General features: G+C 48.7%; 1 protein-coding gene across 3 annotated transcripts in view; it reads left to right on the top strand.

Annotated features, from left to right (window-relative positions):
* Positions 1-19,809, top strand: part of USP34 (ubiquitin specific peptidase 34) — a 216,570-nt gene that overhangs the window by 68,239 nt on the left and 128,522 nt on the right. For all 3 annotated transcript variants that reach the window (XM_044289323.1, XM_044289322.1, XM_044289321.1), the window contains 4 exons: positions 9,175-9,264; positions 9,650-9,745; positions 11,287-11,369; positions 19,460-19,614. In XM_044289323.1, the coding sequence (XP_044145258.1) occupies positions 9,175-9,264; positions 9,650-9,745; positions 11,287-11,369; positions 19,460-19,614 (424 nt within the window). The remainder of the gene's footprint in view (positions 1-9,174; positions 9,265-9,649; positions 9,746-11,286; positions 11,370-19,459; positions 19,615-19,809) is intronic.

Raw genomic sequence — 19,809 nt, 5'->3', positions numbered from 1 at the left:
GTCCTTGCTCGCGCCCGAGATCCGGAGGCGTACGGATGGATGCGCAGGTGTCTCCGTGGCAGGACTTCAGCCTCCTCTGTTTTCCTCTCCTACCAAAGGGTCTACGCCAGTTCGAGGCGGAAGGGACTCCGACCGTTCTCATCACCCCAGAGTGGCCTCGCCGCGCGTGGTTTTTTTCGGACGTGGCTCGGTTGCTGGCGGACGCCCCATGACCTCTTCCCGACGGACAGGACCTACTGTCTCGGGGCCCGTCTTCCACCGGAATTTGCGGTCTCTTCGTTTACCGGCGTGACTGTTGAAACCGCCATCCTGATAAAGATGGGGTTCTCGGATTCAGTGGTTAGGACCATGATCAGTCCGGGGAAGTCTTCTTCCTCCCGGATTTACTATCGTACCTGGATGGCCTTCCTATCCTTTTTTGAGAGTTCGGGGTTCCCTCCCCTTCGGTTTTCCATCTTGATGGTACTGTCTTTTCTTCAGTCTGGGCTTGTGCAGGGACTGTCGCTTAGTTCCCTGTAAGGTCAGGTTTCGGCGCGGGCCGTCAGAGGTCCCTTGCTCTTAAGGGTCCGGTGGTGACCTTTCTTCGGGGGTGGCGCATTCGGTTCCCCGTATGTTCCCCCTTTGTCTCCTTGGGATCTCAATTTGGTTCTGCGCGCTCTGCAGTCGGCCCCCTTCGAGCCTTTGAGGAGGGTCTCTCTGACTGTTCTCATCTGGACTTCCTTGTGACCATAGCTTCTGATACAGCTACATAGCGTAGTGATTAAAGTTCTGGGCTATTATGCAGTGGCTGTGAGTTCACGTCCCATCACGAGCTTTTAAGTCAGACTGGTGTCGGAGCTGGCCGCTCTTTCCTGTCAGGAGCCTTTCTGGTTTTCCACCAGGATTAAGTTGTGCTCCGTCCAGTCCCCTTCTTTTTGCCCAGGGTGGTCTCTCCCTTCCGCCTTGATGAGGATCTTGTCCTGCCTTCCTTTTGTCCTTCTCCGGCTAACCCCAAGGAACGCACTCTGCATTCCCTGGATGTTGTACGGGTCCTGGAGGTGTGTCTCGCGGCTACTGCTTCCGTCCGCCGTTCTTGGCGCTCTGGATCTGCTTGGCTATTTCCGCGGCTTGTCACGCTTGTGGTGGAGTTCCCCCGGCTAGAATTGCCGTTCTCTCCATTGGGGCGGAGGGGGCTTCCTGGGCAAGACGCAGTCGTGCCTCTGCGTCTCAGCTGTGTACGGCGGCCACCTGGTCGTCCTTGCATACCTTTGCAAATTTTTGTCAGTTGCATTCACTGGCTTCGGCTCATGCGGCTTTGGCCGCAGGGTTTTGCAGGCTGTGGTTCCTGTTTGACCGTTGGGGCGTTCCTCCTGGCGGTGCTGGTATTTTTTCCCACCCCATGGACTGCTTTTGGACGTCCCATGGTCTGTGTCCCCCAATGGAAAAAAGCACGAGAAAAGGAGATTTTTGTGAAACTCACCTGTAAAATCTTTTTCTCGTCTTTTCCATTGGGGGACACAGCTCCCACCCATTATTCCTGTTGCAGGAGGGGTCTTTAGTTCAGTTTTTCTGTTTCTGGTTGGACCTTATGGCTTGGTCCGATGGTTTCCATGATTTTTTCTTGCTCCTTCTCCTACTGCTTGTGCAACGCCTGAGTTCCTCCTGGTGGAGTCTGGGGGTATAGCCCGAGGAGGAGGAGCTCTTTCATTTGCATAGTGTCCCTCCTACTAATACCTCTAAGCTATACCCATGGTCTGTGTCCCCCAATGGAAAAGACGAGAAAAAGATTTTACAGGTGAGTTTCACAAAAATCTCCTTTTTCCAGCCCATTCCCTGTCCCTGTTGCACTGGGTTCGGGGGGGGGGGCACCCGTGGTCGGCCGTTTCCTGCGCTTCTCAGAGCGCTCTGTGGGATCTCCCCATCTGCCTGCTTTTCATGTACCTCCCGATCTTACACATCCCGCCGCCGCCCGCTGCTTAAAAGATAGCCCCTGCTTCTTACTACCTCCCCGCCGCTGCCCGCTCCGTACCGTGATCGAGGGGGCGGGGCTTAGGCCCGGCATCGGCGGTTCGGTTCGGCGGGACGGGGGTCAGGTGACCACCTTACCTTCCGACGTCCGGTTATACCGCCGCGCTTTTGGGGCCTGCGGGCCCTTCTTTGACAACATATGCCTGGGAATCTCGGGCAGCACGGGGTGCGGGTGTTTTTTCGCGCGCGCGCGCGTCATGGGGGCGGAGTTTCGTTATGAAACATTCAAGCGTGGAGGGGGCGGAGCTTGTTCCCGCGTCTCTGCTCAAGCTTGCCGCGCTTCCTCACTCCGGACTGAAGTGGAGACACTTGGGAGACACCGGTGCATCGCTGGGGACGCACGCTGGTTTTCTGGCTGCCTCGCGGCTGCTGATCTGGACCTTCGCTCCTAGGGATCTGACCTGACGTTCTTCTGAGGCACTGGTAGGGCTGTTAACCCTCTCCTAACCCCACTGGTCATAGCCGCTGCAATCCCTTGTCCCTGTATCAAGGTACGACCACTTGTCAGCATGTCTGATCCCACGGGTGCCCCCAAACCCTGGTACCACGCCTGTACCGCCTGCAAGGCACTTTTTCCAAGTGGGCAATCTGAGCCGCATTGCCTTGCATGTCAGGCCCCGGTGCAGGGCCCGCTTTCTGCTGTGCCCCCTGTTGTTTCTGAACCCCCTGACTGGGCTAGGTCTCTGTCTCTGGCGGTGGAGAGCCTTACACACGTGGTGGGCCGTCTCGTGGATAGACCGCCTCTCCCGCAGACTGACGAAATCCCTGTCGCACCTGCTGGGAATGCCGTTTCTGCCGCCCCCACTGATTCCCTGCCTCCCAGTGAATCTTCCAGGGCCCGGCGTACTCAGAAACGTTCAAGGGTTGAGCGCACATCTTCTCCTGATGTTTCGCTCTCTCCGCCATGCGTGCGAGCTCAGTCAAGCCTATCCTCTCAAAGGGATACGCCTTCTGAGGGAGAACTGGCGGATTCGGATGTGGACATGGACTCAGAGCTTCCGTCAAAATTGTCATCCGCGGTGGGGCATCTTATCACTAGTATCCGCGATACCTTTCAGATACACGATGACCCCCCCAGCTCTGAACAGGCCGGCGTGTCCTTTCTCCGACCCAGACAGGCCTCCAAGGTCTTTCCCATACATGCAGATTTTTCTTCTGTGGTATCCAAGGCTTGGACTCGGCCAAACGTCCGCTTTGTTACACCAAAAAAGCTGGACATTTGTTATCCCTTTCCGGCGGAGTCTGTGACCACCTGGACATCTCCGCCCAAGGTGGATCCTCCTGTGGCTCGCCTGTCCAAAAGCACTGCTATTCCTGTACAGGACGGATCTTCCCTCCAGTCCGCTGAGGACCGTCGGACGGAATCCCTTTCCAAGGCAATATTTTCTGCCTCTGGTTCAGCCCTTAGACCGGTTTTTGCCTCCGCCTGGGTTGGCAAAGCGGTCTCTGAATGGGGTTTGCAGCTGGAGCAGGAGTTGGGGTCGGACGTTCCTGTTCAGGACCTCCGTTCCTTAGCCCAGCTAATTATCCAGGCTGGAAAATTTATTTGTGAGGCCTCCCTGGATGCGGGGGCCCTCATTGCCCGTTCCTCTGCCCTGGCGGTTTCTGTCAGGAGGGAACTCTGGCTGAAGGTTTGGGCGGCGGACGCCGCTTCCAAACGCTCCTTGGCCGGTCTACCGTTCACAGGTTCCCGCTTGTTCGGGACCCGCCTGGACGAGCTTATATCAGAGGCCACGGGTGGGAAAAGTACTCTCCTTCCCCAGTCCAGGCCAAAGGGCGCCCCACGGGGTCGCGCGGGTTCGTCCCGTTTTCGGTCCTTTCGTAAGCCCTCCGGATCTAGACCCGGGGCCGGTTCTTCTTCCTCTGGCCCAACCCAGGATAGACGCAAGAAGCCGTTTTTTCGGGCGCAACCTACCTGGCGCAAGACCCAGCCTGCACGGGCTACCACAGGCCAGCAGCCCTCTGCCTGAAGGTGCGCCCCCACCCACCCGGGTGGGGGGCCGCCTTCTCCTTTTCAGGAACGTTTGGCGGAACCACATCTCAGATGCATGGGCGCTCGAGATTGTATCTTGCGGGTACAAGATCGAATTTGCGGCCATTCCGCCAGACCGTTTCTTCCGGTCCCGTCCTCCGCGGGACCCCGTACGAGCGGCCTCTTTCTTCGCGGCCGTTCGCTCACTCATGGACAAGGGTGTCATCGCCCCGGTGCCTCCGACGGAAAGGTTCAGGGGGTTCTACTCGAACCTCTTCGTGATCCCCAAAAAGGAAGGCTCGGTGCGACCGATCTTGGACCTGAAGCGCCTGAACCGCTTCCTCCGCCTGCAGAGATTCCGGATGGAGTCTCTCCGGTCCGCAGTGGCCTCCCTGAAAAAGGGGGATTTCATGGCCTCCATCGACGTTCAGGATGCATACCTCCACGTTCCGGTTGCTCCATGTCATCACCGCTTCCTACGCTTCGCGGTGGGGGACGATCACTTCCAGTTCGTTGCCCTTCCCTTTGGTCTAGCAACGGCTCCTCGGGTGTTCACCAAGGTCCTGGCCCCTGTCTTGGCCCTTCTACGTTCAAGAAGTGTTTTTCTTCTTCCGTACTTGGACGACATCTTGGTCAAGGCACCCTCCCTTTCACAGGCATCCGGCAGTGTGGATCTCACTCTGGAGACCCTGACGCGGTTTGGTTGGATTATCAACCACCCCAAGTCTTCCCTTACCCCCTCCAGACGGCTGATCTTCCTGGGGATGCTCCTGGATACGGAACTGGCAGAGGTCCGTCTTCCGTCGGACAAGCGTCTGGCCCTTCGCGGGTCGGTTCGCAGCCTTCTCCGTCATCACCGGACTTCCCTCAGATCCGGCATGCGGTTGCTGGGGAAGATGGTTGCCTGTTTCGAGGCAGTGCCGTTCGCACAATTCCATTCCCGCACCTTTCAGAGGGCGATTCTGTCGGCCTGGGACAAATCACCGAGGAGTCTGGACAGGACCTTCCTTCTGCCTCCCCTGGCTCGGGCTTCCCTCAACTGGTGGTTGCATCTCCCTCTGAGGGGGAGGTCCTTCCTTCCACTGAACTGGCTGGTGATTACCACCGACGCCAGCTTACGGGGGTGGGGGGGGGTTTTCCCTCCCCGATCCGTCCAGGGCGTTTGGTCTCTATCGGAGTCCAGACTTCCGATCAACATTCTGGAGCTGAGGGCAGTTCTTTTGTCCCTCAGACACTGGACCCATCTACTGAGGGGCCGCCCTGTTCGGATCCAATCGGACAATGCCACGGCGGTGGCGTACATAAACCATCAGGGAGGCACCCGCAGCGCTGCGGCGATGCAAGAGGTGTCCCTCATTCTCCTCTGGGCGGAGACGCACGTGCCAGCCTTGTCTGCGATTTACATCCCGGGGGTAGACAACTGGGCGGCAGATTTCCTCAGCCGGTCCACCATCGATCCGGGAGAATGGTCCCTGCACCCAGAGGTGTTCGAGGCCCTTTGTCTTCGCTGGGGTCGCCCCGACGTGGACCTCATGGCCTCCAAATTCAACCGCAAGGTTCCCCTATACGTATCCAGGGCACGGGACCCGGAGGCTTACGGCGCCGACGCGCTTGTCCTTCCGTGGTGCCAATTCTCCCTTCTGTACATCTTTCCTCCTCTTCCCCTCCTGCCACGGGTTCTTCGGAGGATCGCGGCAGAGGGCGTTCCCGCGATTCTGATCGCCCCGGATTGGCCCCGTCGGTCCTGGTACGCCGACCTAATGTTGCTGTTGGCAGACGTTCCGTGGCCACTGCCCTCCAGGGAGGACCTTCTCTCTCAAGGTCCGATCTTCCACGAGCATTTAGGCTCGCTACGTTTGACGGCGTGGCTGTTGAGACCGCCGTCTTAACGCGACGGGGTTTCTCCGCGGACGTTGTCCGCACCATGATCCGTGCTCGTAAACCCGTATCTTCGAGGATCTACTATCGGGTTTGGAGGTCCTATCTGGGGTTCTGTGAGTCCCGGAGCGTCCCACCTCTCCGGTTTTCTCTTCCCACGATCCTGTCCTTCCTCCAGTCGGGCCTGGACCTGGGGCTGGGCCTCAGTTCTCTGAAGGGACAGATTTCGGCGCTGTCTATTCTTCTCCAGCGTCCCCTGGCCCCTCTGGGGCCGATTAAGACCTTTTTGCAAGGGGTGGCTCACTCTGTTCCACCGTATCGCCCTCCGGTTCCTTCCTGGGACCTGAATGTGGTGCTCTCGGCGCTTCAATCTGCCCCCTTCGAGCCCTTGCGGGAGGTCTCCCTTCGCCTTCTGTCCTGCAAGGTCATCTTTCTTGTGGCCATCACGTCTCTCCGGCGGGTGTCTGAGTTGGCGGCTCTTTCTTGTTCCGAACCTTTCCTGATCTTCCACCAGGATAAGGTTGTGCTCCGACCAGTCCCGGCTTTCCTGCCAAAGGTGGTCTCCGCCTTTCACATCAATGAGGACATCGTCCTTCCGTCGCTCTGTCCCTCTCCTTCCCACTCCAGAGAACGGGAACTGCACCGTCTGGATGTGGTCAGGGCATTGAGGATTTACTTGGAGGTCACCGGATCCTTCCGGCGCACGGATTCCCTGTTTGTGGTCCCGGAGGGTTCGCGCAAGGGTTTGGCGGTCTCCAAGGTGGCCATTGCCCGGTTCATTAAACTGGCGGTGTCTGAGGCTTATCGAGCCAAGGGTAGGGCTCCGCCTTTCGGCGTCACTGCTCATTCCACCAGAGCAGTCGGGGCTTCCTGGGCGCAGAGGCATCGAGCCTCGGCTGAGCAGTTGTGCAAAGCGGCCACTTGGTCCTCTTTGCACACTTTCACCAGGTTCTATAGGGTGCATACGCACGCGTCGGCGGATGCTGCTTTGGGCCGCCTGGTCTTGCAGGCTGCGGTTTCCTGATGCTCCGGTGGTCCGCCTTGGGTTATGGTCCCTCCCTTCTTGGACTGCTCTTGAACGTCCCAAGGTCTGTGTCCCCCAAGGAAAATGGGCGAGAAAAGGAGATTTTTGTATAACTTACCAGTTAAATCTCTTTCTCGCTCTTCCTTGGGGGACACAGCACCCACCCTTCTGTGTTTGGTTCTAGGGTTTTGGCTGGCGCCCCGTTGGGTTGTTGGCTGTTGTTTGCATTGTTGGTTGTTTCCTTTCACTACTTGGACACGCAACTGGTAGCCTCTATCTCCAGGCTGAGGGTATAGCTGATGGAGGAGGGGCTTAACAGTTTTACTTAGTGTCACGCCTCCTAGGGAGCTGAGCTATACCCAAGGTCTGTGTCCCCCAAGGAAGAGCGAGAAAGAGATTTAACTGGTAAGTTATACAAAAATCTCCTTTTTTGATGATAATAATGCGGACTGGCAATTTTTTTTTAGGTTTAGCTATATGGTTTGTTGCCAAAGGCATTTCCCTGTAATTTTTACATGGTCAAACTGCTTTCCCGTTGGTGAAAATAGTGACACTGTGCTTGGTTTCAGTGGTTTTCTGACTTGGTGTATCTGCAAATCAATATATATAATTGTTGGCGTTTTTTTCCCTAGCAATAGAACATATAGCTATGAAGGGTAGAAGTAACATACAGACCTGGGAAATTGGTGTGGCTGGGCTGTTTGACAGGGCAGATAAAAGCCATGGTAAATTGTACTTGCTAGAGGATGTAGAATCATTAATGGTTAGTATAACTAACTCTTCAGCAGCACACTTCGGAAGTAGATGAATCTGTTGATTAGGTAAAAATATCCCATATTTATTATAATCTGGATTTCTGGCTCCTGACTTGCTTTCATATATAACAACCAGACTGCAGAATGAGGTGCACAGAACACCTGGAATATCACGGGTTAAAATGTTGAGTACTACCATGCCAGATTTTGACATGTCACCCTAGAAAAAGCCCTAGTGTGACGTAGTTCCACCCTCAGCTGTGTCTGCGCACGCTGCTGATCAGAGTGGCTTATTTAAATCTGGGCTCGTGCTCCTGCCTGCATCCTGGGCTGGGGTCTTGCATTATAGCTCTGCTGAACATCTGTCTGCACTGGAGTTTTATTCATGTCTATACAGTGACAGTGGTTATTAACAGTGTATATAGGGTATTGGTTTGTATGTTTTGTGCAACTATAGCCCCTGATAAACTCCACTTTGTCAGTGTGGGAAACTTGTTGGGCTAAGAGACATCAGAGTTAGGCCGAATGCACGTGGCCGTGAGCGGTCCGTGGTATCCCGGCCTGGATTCCTGCTGACAGCAGGAGCGCACAGCGTCATGGGTTGCTATGACGCTGTGCACTTCATGCTGCTGCTGCACTACAGTAATACACTCGTATGATCTATACGAGTGTATTACTGTAGTACAGTGGCGGCATGAAGCGCACAGCGTCATAGCAACCAATGACGCTGTGCGCTCCTGCTGTCAGCAGGAATCCAGGCCGGGATACCACGGACCGGTCATGGCCGTGGAACACTGCCGTGTACATTCGGCCTAAAGATTAGGCTGGGGGATTGAGGGGCTTCACATACTAGATTTTCAACCCTCTTTTCCCTTGATATATTTGACTCCACACCTCACTGAACCAGTGGGAGAGTTCAGGGCTTCCTAGGGTCAGTTTCGGATACAGTCACCCTTATCAGGAGGACGGTACTGCTTTAGGTAAAAAAACACCCTGAGGACAGGATAGGGGTCCTACCATTGGATTTTTTCTTCTGTAGCTGCCTTTTATGTTTTATTATTTTTTTTATCTTTCTTCATGCTTGCAAGTTGCACTTATTTCCTAATAGTAGGGGAATCCTCATTGTAGGTTTTTTCTTTCCCATGGCATATTGTGAGCTCTTGTTTGCCGGCCTACCAGATACTGTGGCTTACAATATAGAGCTGGTCCTTCTTATACTGTTAGCGGTCCATCTGCATTTTGCCGTTGAAAATGCCACATGTAGTTTCTAAATAAGCCATACATGTTTTTTTTTTTTGTTTTTTTTTTACCACATCCATAGAAATGTTTTTCGAAAGAGAATGAGGACAATATTGCTGTCAGTAAATGGCACACATACATTCCACTTAATTTTCCACTTCTGCTCCGTATTTGCCAGCTTTTAGAAGTTTGCTCCATACTACAGTATACAAGTCTTGTATTTCCTCCGCTAATTTTGCACCTGTTCACGATTATTTAATGAATATTTGTTAACGGTTGTTACTGTTTTGTGTCTTCAGGTCTGTTGTTGTCTCTCTTCGACTGCTGCCTAAGTTGTTTGGGACCTTTCAGCAATTTGGAAGTAGCTATGATACCCACTGGATAACAATGTAGGTGAAATTCTGTTTTTCATGTTTTTTTTTATTGACTTGGCAAGCGGAACACACAGAAATTTCTTCCTAATGAAAAAAATATGCCAAAAGCTGCTACAGGCTTCGTGTGAGATTACTAATAATTGACTCCTCTATTTCACTTGTCAGCAAATGCAGACCACTATATCACTGATATGTGTACCTGTATGTAACCAGGCATTACATTGTGGTATGACTGTGTACATAAGTCCTCAGTAGCTTGGTCCTTACTGCTCAGTGCATAGACCTTGCAGTGAAAACACCCACATGTCAGTGCATCCCTTCCCTTTCCCTTACCTGTTATAATACAATTGTGAGATTTGCCTATGAGACCTTTTTAGTCTGACCAATTTTTTTTTTGCAGGTGGGCAGAGAAGGAATTAAACATGATGAAGCTGTTCTTCGACAACTTAGTGCACTACATCCAATCTATTCGAGATGGGAGGCACAAGCATGTTCTGTAAGTTTGTGTGGTTCAACTCTGTGTAATATATTTCTCCTTAATTGGGGGACACGGCACCGTGGAGATAGGTCCTGCCACTATGAGCCTGACACGGAAGAATAAAAAAAAAAAGAAAATGTTCGCTCTGCCCAGATGGGCTATACCCTCTCCATAGACGCTAAGCTGATCAGTTTTAGCAGGACGCAGACAACCTGTTTGCTGATTAGTTTTAGCTTAGTGTCAGTAGGAGGCAGACACATCCCAATTGTTCAGGTCTGCTGCTTTAAGGATGTAGTAGACTGTCCAATTCTCGGCCAGTTCACAGGAACGTTTGTTAATGATGATTCGGCAGTCTAATACTGCCGCCAATTGTCCAATGAACGAGCAAACGCTCGTTCATTGGGCAATTGTGATTTTTAGGCACGTTTAAAAATCGTTTGCCGGCGGCAGATCATGCTGTGTAATCGCGATCTGCTGCTGACAAGCAACTATACAGTATGGAGACAAGCAGTGACATAAAGATCGCTCCTTCCCATGCTGTGGAGGAGATCGCTCCTGCATGTGCTTAATTATGGGCCAGTCACTCAGTCCCCCTTTACTACTGCCTCCGTCCACATCTTTACTACATTCCATCAGCTTCAGTCCTTGTCCTCTGCCGATGCCAGGTTGAATCATAATGTTCTGCAAGCAGCTGTGTGCTAGGTGGTCCGTATGGCTGTTCTTCTCCCACCCTCAGGGACTGATTTTAGGATGTTCCATAATGCTGTGTCCGCCTATGACATTAAATGGGTTGTCTGCTTTATTTATATTGACCTATCCTCAGGATCAATATCAGATGAGCGGGGGTCGACACCCCGCATTGTCATTCACAACAGTGAGCAGGTGTACTTACACCTAAGCCGTCCCATTCACGTCAATGGGACAGCTCCTTTCTATACACTTGAATAGGATGGCTTAGTTGTAATTAGGCGGTGCTCGCAGGAGGATAGGTCATCAATATAAATAAAGTAGACAATCCCTTTCTAATAAATTAATTGAGGGACACGGATCCCCCCGCCCACTGATCTTAATCCTTTTTATGTTCCTTAATTTTTCTTATGAAAGTGTTTTTTTTTTTTTATTGTTTTGCTTCTACTGCTGTCTGTACCAACTGATTAGACTAGCGTCTGTGGAGAACAGATGGCCCACCTGCATGGAGCCAACACTTTAATTTATTCTTAATGGCGGCCTCATAGAGGCAGGGCCTATACCCATGGTGCTGAGTCCACCAATAAATTCAAAGAGACTTTAGAGAGTGCAAAAATCCAATTAGTTGAGAGAATTTTTGCAGAATTGATTCTTAATTATGAATATTTGTATCGTCACGCCATGCAATTGGGGAGTCATGTAAAATAGGAGGAGCTAGTTGCATGTGCCATAAGCTCCTTGTACTGCACATTTCAAAAATGGTTACTGTTTAATCTATAAAGAAGTATATTTTATATCTTTGGTACTTTTGAGTATGGGTCAAATGTTAGACAGCAGAAATGGTAGCTTAAATCGCTATTTTTAATGTACAGGTACAGCCACAGTGCAGAGGTCCAGGTTCGACTTCAATTTTTAACCTGTGTGTTCTCAACATTGGGATCACCAGATCATTTCAGTAAGTACCATATTTAACTAATTTTTTTATGCTAGTTACTGCTCTGTATGTCTTCAGTTCAGTTTTTTTTATTTGTTTATTCTGTTTTGTCATATATCTTCTATATAAAAAGAATCTTCATATAAAAGAGAGGATAAAAACCCCCAATAAAATATTATCCTTCAGGCGGACATAATCGCTTTTAAGTTCTTTTTATCAAGTTTGATTTGTGCAAGCAGTGAAACAAAGGGACAATTGTATATGCAAAAATATATAATCGTTTATTATAAAAACAAAGAATATAAAATCAATATAAGTGCAAAACAAATTATAAAGTTACAAAATGATACCCAAAATGTACCACACGGTGGTGCTAACACACCCCTATCTGATCAGCACAGTATGATTTAGTGATTTATGACAACTAGTGTCATACTTTTAACAAACAGACTCCTATACCAAGAGAAACTTAGGATCTTCTGTTTATCAAACAGGCTAGAAAATCAAACACGGATTATACAGGAAAATAACTGTTATCCCTTGACTCTGTTTTCCTATGACCAATCAAAAATATGATATTAATATGATAAAATATTGGAAAATAACGTTCCAAGGGTTTTAGTCCTTTTTTCAAATAATCTCAGATCTTCCATTAACAATATGCATCTTTGCTAAGAGAATAATCAGCATTATGGAGGCACCTAACACTATATATTCCCACAGTATAGGAACTCTTGGCTATATACCGAGAGAAATATCTTATTAATATCACGAGTAGTAAACAAAATATACGTTACCGGGTCAAAGGTAGACAGAGTTCAGATGGGATCAGTTCTGAAGAACTTTCCTAGTAATCCAAAAATAATAATCCAAGTTTCTTCTGGTAAAGTTTTATTTTTGATTGATTGGATGGATCTATGGCTTAATATGGATCAATATGGATCTCCCTTGCTGCTCTGCACACGAGTAATTATTCCCCCCCCTTATCTAAGAATCATCCCCTTTTAGATTAGGGATTCCCAATCGGGTAAGGTGGGTGTATTCGCATGCCAATAACACCATGATGTCATATTAACTCCTAATATGGTATAGAACAAATAATGAAATAATTTAATATTGTCCATCTGCCTCCAGATGGCACTGTGGTACTGCAGATGAACATCACAACTTTTAAGCATTAAAACGAAATATCTAATAATACGTTCAACATGACCTCCTTGAACTTTTTTTTTTTTGAATCAAATCATTTTCATTGAAAATTATTAAGAAGGCAATATCAGGGTTCACAATCACAATATGCCATTACCACCATCATAATACAATACCATCATAGATCTCACAATTGGCAAAAATGACTATTACAATGTCACACATTATACAATCTCGAGTACTTGAAATGCCATAAAATACACCCCCCATAACCCACTAAGACCACTAATCATGACGATGCTCCCTAGACCAACATGTTAACACCCCTCCCCCCCCCTTCCCCCCCCCCCCCCCGATGAAAGGAGTAAGAAGCCTTCTAACCTAGCTTATAGCATTAGATGAGTATGTGACATCCATTCGTTCCACAACTTGTCAAACTTCTGAGGACAGCCACGCTTAACAAACACACTCTTCTCCAATATCAACATGTCGTTCACCTTCCTTTCAAACTCTTCAATCGCTGGCGGACTCCCCTGGATCCACCTCTGCGCCACCAGTTTCCTGGCCACATATAACAGTCTTCCCACCGCCACCTTAACCAACTCGCTTCCTCCAATCTCTGCCACATACCCCAGCACACACACCTTAGGATCATTTTGCAACTTCAGCCCCAGCTTACGGTTAATCATATTCAGCACCTCATCCCAATATCTACTTATGACAGAGCACGACCACAACATATGCACCAGATCCGCTCCTTCCTTCATACATTTCGGACACCTATCATCAGTCCTGACTCCTATTTTTCGTAAAAATACTGGTGTTTTATAAACTCTGTGGATGATAAAGAGTTGTGATAATTTCGCCTGCTCACTCAGAGACACTCTGGGAACTGCATCTAATATAGCATCCCACTGATCCTTCGAAACTGCACCCAAATCACTCTCCCACTTCAACATCCGTGACCTAGGGAACCCATCCAGAAACTTATCCAGTAATAACGTATACACCTGTGAAATCAGTCCTCTCCTCCCACCTTTTGAAAGAATAAGCTTCTGTACCACATCCATTTTAGCTATACGACACCCTTTCCTTACCGTGACATCATAAGCGTGCCTTAATTGCAAATACTGGTAAAACCATCTCTTTGGGACATTAAACTCATGCCGCATTTCCTGAAAGGATTTGAATACCGTGCCTTCAAGTAATTGACCTATCCTCATCACCTCCCTAGACTCCCAGTTCCTAAGTCCTGACAGTGAAGTGAACTCTGACAATAGATTATTATCCCATATTGGGGAAAGCTCACCAACACCACCCACACCTCTAAGTTGCTTCACCGTCGCCCACACTTTCTTCATAAGATCAATAATTAGGACCCTATCTCTCCCCCCATGCATTCCCGCCCCCTCTAATATACACATAAGGTCCCGACTACCCACCCAATGTTGCAATATAATCCCCGTCACATCCGAGGCCTGAAAATCAATCCAGCCCTTAAAGTGCTGGCACTGAGACGCCAGGAAATAAATCCAGGCATTCGGGACTGACAAACCACCCTCCGTCTTAGGGTACTGCAACGTCTCTAATTTGATCCTTGCTTGGCCGTACTTCCAAATAAGATCTCTAAATATGGAATGAATTTTCCTAAACCTATCTCGAGGGATCCATACAGGAGCATTATTAAGTACATAAAGCAGCTGCGGCATCATAACCATTTTTAAAAGGTTCACTCTACCCACTACCGACAAAAAGAGCTTACACCAAGTTCTCACCTTAAGCCTGAAAGCCACAAGCAAGGGGGTTAGATTAAGATCCTCAAAGTCCATCAGTCTAGACGTTATGTACAGCCCTAAATATTTAAACTTACTAACCCAGGGAATTCTATCATCCACTCGCACATCAGGCACCACCTGTCCATCCACCGGCATCAAAGCAGATTTTTGCCAATTGATCCTAAGACCGGAAAAACTCCCAAATCTATCTATTAGTGACATGGCACTGTCCAAAGATGACCCAGTATCGCCTAAAAAAAGCAAGGTATCATCGGCATATAGAGCCACCTTATTCTGGAATTCGCCATATCTAAACCCCACAATATGAGGAGACAGGCGTATTAAAGCTGCTAGTGGCTCAATGGCCAGTGCAAACAGTAAGGGCGACAATGGGCATCCCTGCCTGGTACCTCTAGCCAACTTAAAATTGTCCGACAAACCTCCATTAGCTCTAATGCGGGCTCTGGGACAGGAATACAAAACCTGTACCCACCTCACAAACCGGTCCCCAAACCCCATAGCTCTCAAAACACCCCACAGGTAAGTCCACTCTACACTGTCAAATGCCTTAGCGGCATCTAAAGAAAGCAGAGCCCTATCTCCACAGTTGTCAGCCGGGACATTCAGACCAGCATACACCCTCCTGATGTTAATAGCCGTTGATTTCCCAGGCATAAATCCTGTCTGGTCAGAATGTACAATAGTCAGAATCACCCTGGACAACCTGTTCGCCAGCACCTTAGCCAGGAGCTTCACATCAGCCGTAAGAAGTGAAATCGGCCTATATGATTCTGGAAATTTGGGATCTTTCCCAGGTTTGGGAAGTACTACAATTATAGCCTCCTGCATCGAGAGTGGCAGCGAACCTGTCTCCAGTGAGTATTCCAGCACCTTAAGTAATTCCGGAAGGAGCACCCCCTGCAGCTTCTTATATACCTCCACCGGCAATCCGTCCGCCCCCGGGGCCTTACCATTCGCCATACCTCCCAGTGCTGCTTCCAGCTCCTCCAGCGAAATCGGCTCTTCCAGTCTCTCTCTATCCTCATCCGACAGAGCCGGCAACTGTGCCCCCTCTAAAAAGACTTTCAACGCATCCCCAGAACTAGGGACAGTAGATGTATACAGTGACACATAAAAACCCTGTAATATATCCAAAATTCCCTTGGTATCTTGCCTACCGTTCCCATTTCCATCCCTCAGTTCCTGTATGCAGGAAGATCCCCGTTGGGCCTGAGAGACGACCGACAGCAGATGCCCAACCTTCTCACCCTCTTCAAAGGATCGTTGGCGGTAAAAACTACGCTTCCGCTCCGCAGCCTGGATTAAGTGACACCTCAACTGTTCCTGGGCAACCGCCAGCGCCTCACTATTAACCAAGGAAGGCACCCTGCTAAACACCCTTTCAGCTTCCGCCGCTAGTAAATGTACCTTAACATCTGCTTCCCTAGACTTGGTTTTATGCTTACAAATCTCTTTAATTAACACTCCCCTCAAGAACGCTTTCATAGCGTCCCAGACACCGTGAATTGAGGCCGTCCCTACATTAATCGCAAAGTATTCTCTAAGCGCTATAGAAACTTCAGATAAATCACCCAATACATTAAGCCAATGCGGATTGCACTTCCACAACCTCGGTCCCTGTCCAAGCTCCCCCAAGCACAGATCAATTTGTACCAGGGAGTGGTCAGACAACGACCGGGGATGATAGACAACCCCCCGGACCAGAGGTAACATACAATCATTAACCAACGCCAAATCAATACGTGACAATGAATGATGCGTAGCAGAACGACACGAATATTCGCGCCTATTGGGGTTGCGTACTCTCCACACATCCACCAAACCGACTTCAGTCATAATATTTCTCAGGGCCGCACTACCAGGCGATCCGCCCCCACCTTCCACCCGACATCTATCCATCGAGTCATCCGGCGTGCAGTTAAAGTCCCCCACTAGTAGCCATGGCAACCCAGGGAAGTCCGCCACAAACGACATAATTGCCCTTACTAAAGGGGAAGCGAATGGAGGTGGCACATAAACCGCTACTAATACCACCTGGATCCCATCAATCTTACACACAATACAGACAAACCTGCCCTCACCATCCACACATTGCTGCACATGTTCATACCTAATACTCTTATGCACTAAAACACTCACCCCCCTGGAATGTGAAGAATGCGTCGCATGAACCACCTGACCCACCCAATTCTTGCTCAACCATTGTACAGTATCCCTAGTCAAATGCGTTTCCTGCAAGCAAAGAATAGCTGGCTGAAAGCGCCCCAAATAATGAAAGACACTTTGCCGTTTTTTCGCATCAGCCAAACCTCTCACATTCCAGCTCAAAACTTTAATCCCCGGTGTCATGGTAAAACATACCAACATATTTGCTACACACACCCCACTCACATCTCATCCACTCATATATACCACCCTTCATCATACTCCTATCTAACTTACTACTCCCTTCCCCCCCCCTACCTCCCCCCCACCCCCACCCCCCCTATCCGTTATCAGGTTACCGTAACTGGGGATCTCAGTCCCCCCTTCATCACCCCCCATTCCTAACACGGGGCAAACAGAGCAAGCCGCCCCCTAACTTATTACAATCATAACAAATTACAACACATTTTCTCGGGTAGAGAATCCTCCCCACATCTGAGAAAAACATCATACATTTTTAACCACCTACTCCCTCCTCAGGATCTACCATACGGTAGCATTGCATAACACACTTCATAACTGGTGCAACATCAAAGCAACCTTAAAGTGCAAACACATATTACTATCAAGCATAAGAAACCATATCTCAGCCTTTTTCAAGTGTCCAGGGCCCCACTCCTCAATTGCCGCTCGTGGACGTCCAGCCACTGCGCCGCTTCCTCCGGATCCTCAAAAAATCTGGTGGATCCCAACGCCACCACACGCAGTTTAGCAGGGAACAGCATAGCGTACTGGACTTGAAATCCTCTCAGCCTTTTCTTTATATCCATGAATCTACTTCTTCTCCGCTGCACCTCATTCGAGTAATCAGGGAATATGGACACTTTAACCCCGTTCAGGACCATCTCCACATTGTCCCTAGACTGCCGCAAAATAGTGTCCCGGTCCTTAAAATGCAAAATCTTCGCCAATATCGGGCGAGGGGGCCTGCCGGGCGGCAGCGGCCGCATGGGCACTCTGTGCGCCTGCTCCACCGCATATAAGGAAGAGAGGCCTTTCTCATGAAACAGTTGGTGCAGCCATTTTTCCACGAATTCTGTGGCGTTATCCCCTTCCGTCTTTTCCGGCACCCCCACAATCCGCAGGTTATTCCTTCTGGACCTGTTCTCCAGATCGTCCGTCTTGGCATATAAAGCAGCAATGTCCTTAGCAGTCGTTTTCACCGCCATTTGCAACGGCTGTACTACATCTTCAATCGTGGACACCCTTTTCTCCAATTCAGAGGTGCGCTCAGAAATCTTGTGACGGTCATGCCTAATTATAGACACATCCGATCTCAGGCTGCCAACTTGCACTGTGAGCACCTTCAGGGTACTGTTACAGCTGGCCACAGCAGCCATGATATCTTTCAAGGTGGGCTCCTCACTGGACGCGGCCTTAGGGCCTACTTTACTTTTAACTGCGCCTGCAGGAGTCAGCGGCGGCCAGTTCACCGCATCCAGGGCCTCACTATCAAGGGATCCGTCCTCCAGATCAGACGAGGTATGTATGTCTGCCTCCTTTCCCTCAGCCCACTCGCCCGCTCTGGTATCGGCACGAGCATACTTGCTCAATTTAGCAGCCACGCTCTGGCTCATCGTCAGCTGCGCCGTCTCCTCTCCTCCGTCGGCGCCATCTTGGCCCACCTCCAGTCCGTCGGACTTCGGCACCTTACTCGACTTCCTCGGCATATCGGAGCCCACACAATCACCGCCGCACTCTCCGGTCACTTTCCTCCCACCAGGGTACACAGGACTAGTAATCCGCCGGGTGCTACCACACATTAAAACAGGATACCGACAGGAGCTATGAGCGGTGCGACCTACTCCATGCGCTCTCAGGCCACGCCCCCGACCTCCTTGAACTTTTAACATAAATCATTGAGGAAGGTCTTTTCCTGACACTTTTAATTACCTATATCCTGGACTTGTTGGAGTTGGCTGTCTTCTCCTATCTTTTTGAAATATAGGTTGACTTGACGAAAATTTTATATAACTGCTTTGTACATTTCACTTACCTACATCCATGAATAACTATTATTTTGAAATAACATTTACTCTTCTCAGAAATCCAATTAACATAAACTTCAATGTTTCTGTACCTTCTACAATTCCTTCTAAATGATAAATACATGGTATAATATCTATATAAATCAATACATTGTTACACATAACACATTATATGAATTATTGATTAATATATGTTTTAAACTAAATATACCATACAGATATATAATTATGAATATAAAAATGTAACTTCATACTTCAGGTGTGCCTCAAGGATATGAATCCTTATCAAGTCATTGCTTATCCATGAAATAACCTTGTTCCCTCCAGACAGACATGTCTTAGGAAGTTGGTTTACTCCTTACAGATAATCCCATATCTTTAGTAATAACTTTTAAATACAATGTCCGTTTTATGTTCACAATTATTTTTTATATAAACTGAACTTGCCATGTACTCATCTTGGCTTCCTCAGCCACATAATAGAACTTTGGTTCAGGCTGATTTTATTCTTAAAGGCAATGAGATGAGCATTCATTTTGATTATAATGTCATTAGATAATATTGTATACGTATGAAAATGCACAACAGTTTGTGAAATATGTAACATTATTTAAACATATAGGCCATTATATTGTAGACCAGCGTCATACGCTCGTCTATGCTAACCCCACGTACTACCAAAGACTGCACCTACTTTATGACAAGGCATATGCCTTGTCATAAATTAGGCCCGGCCTTTGGCAGTCCGTGCACCTGGCTGTCGACTAGCAGCACAAGTGCAGAAGCTCTGCTGTGCTTCTACCTGACCAATGTCTCATCTGCAATTAAATCTAACAATATATTTTTTTATTTTGTGTGTTGTTACACATATGTGATTGTACTTGACAGTATTTTACCAAAAAGTTATCCAGTTTGAGTTAATGATGATTTGCTTATTTAGTAAGTTTTAAAAAGTATTTCCCAATTCTGACAGGGCTTAGTTTAGAGCAAGTGGACATCCTGTGGCACTGCTTGGTAGAAGATGTGGAGTGCTATGACGATGCTTTACACTGGTTCCTAAATCAAGTGCGCAGCAAAGATCAGCATGCCATGGGAATGGAAACTTACAAGCACCTCTTTTTAGAAAAGGTAATTGAATTCCTTATACTTTCTAATTAATATGCACAAAACCATGCACTGTTTCTAGTTAGTTTCACGTTTCCTATAGACTTTCTGCTTTCCACATCTGGTTTTTGTTTTGTTTCCTCCAAAAAGTGCAAAGACAAATGCAAAAATGTTTTCAGTCTGTGACAACAGCCTCAGGAATTTAACAATATATTCAGC

This window comes from Bufo gargarizans, chromosome 4, assembly GCF_014858855.1.
Source record: "Bufo gargarizans isolate SCDJY-AF-19 chromosome 4, ASM1485885v1, whole genome shotgun sequence".
NCBI lineage: Eukaryota > Metazoa > Chordata > Amphibia > Anura > Bufonidae > Bufo > Bufo gargarizans.
The sequence above is the reverse complement of the archived record's forward strand: the minus strand, read 5'-3'. Positions and strand labels throughout refer to the sequence as shown.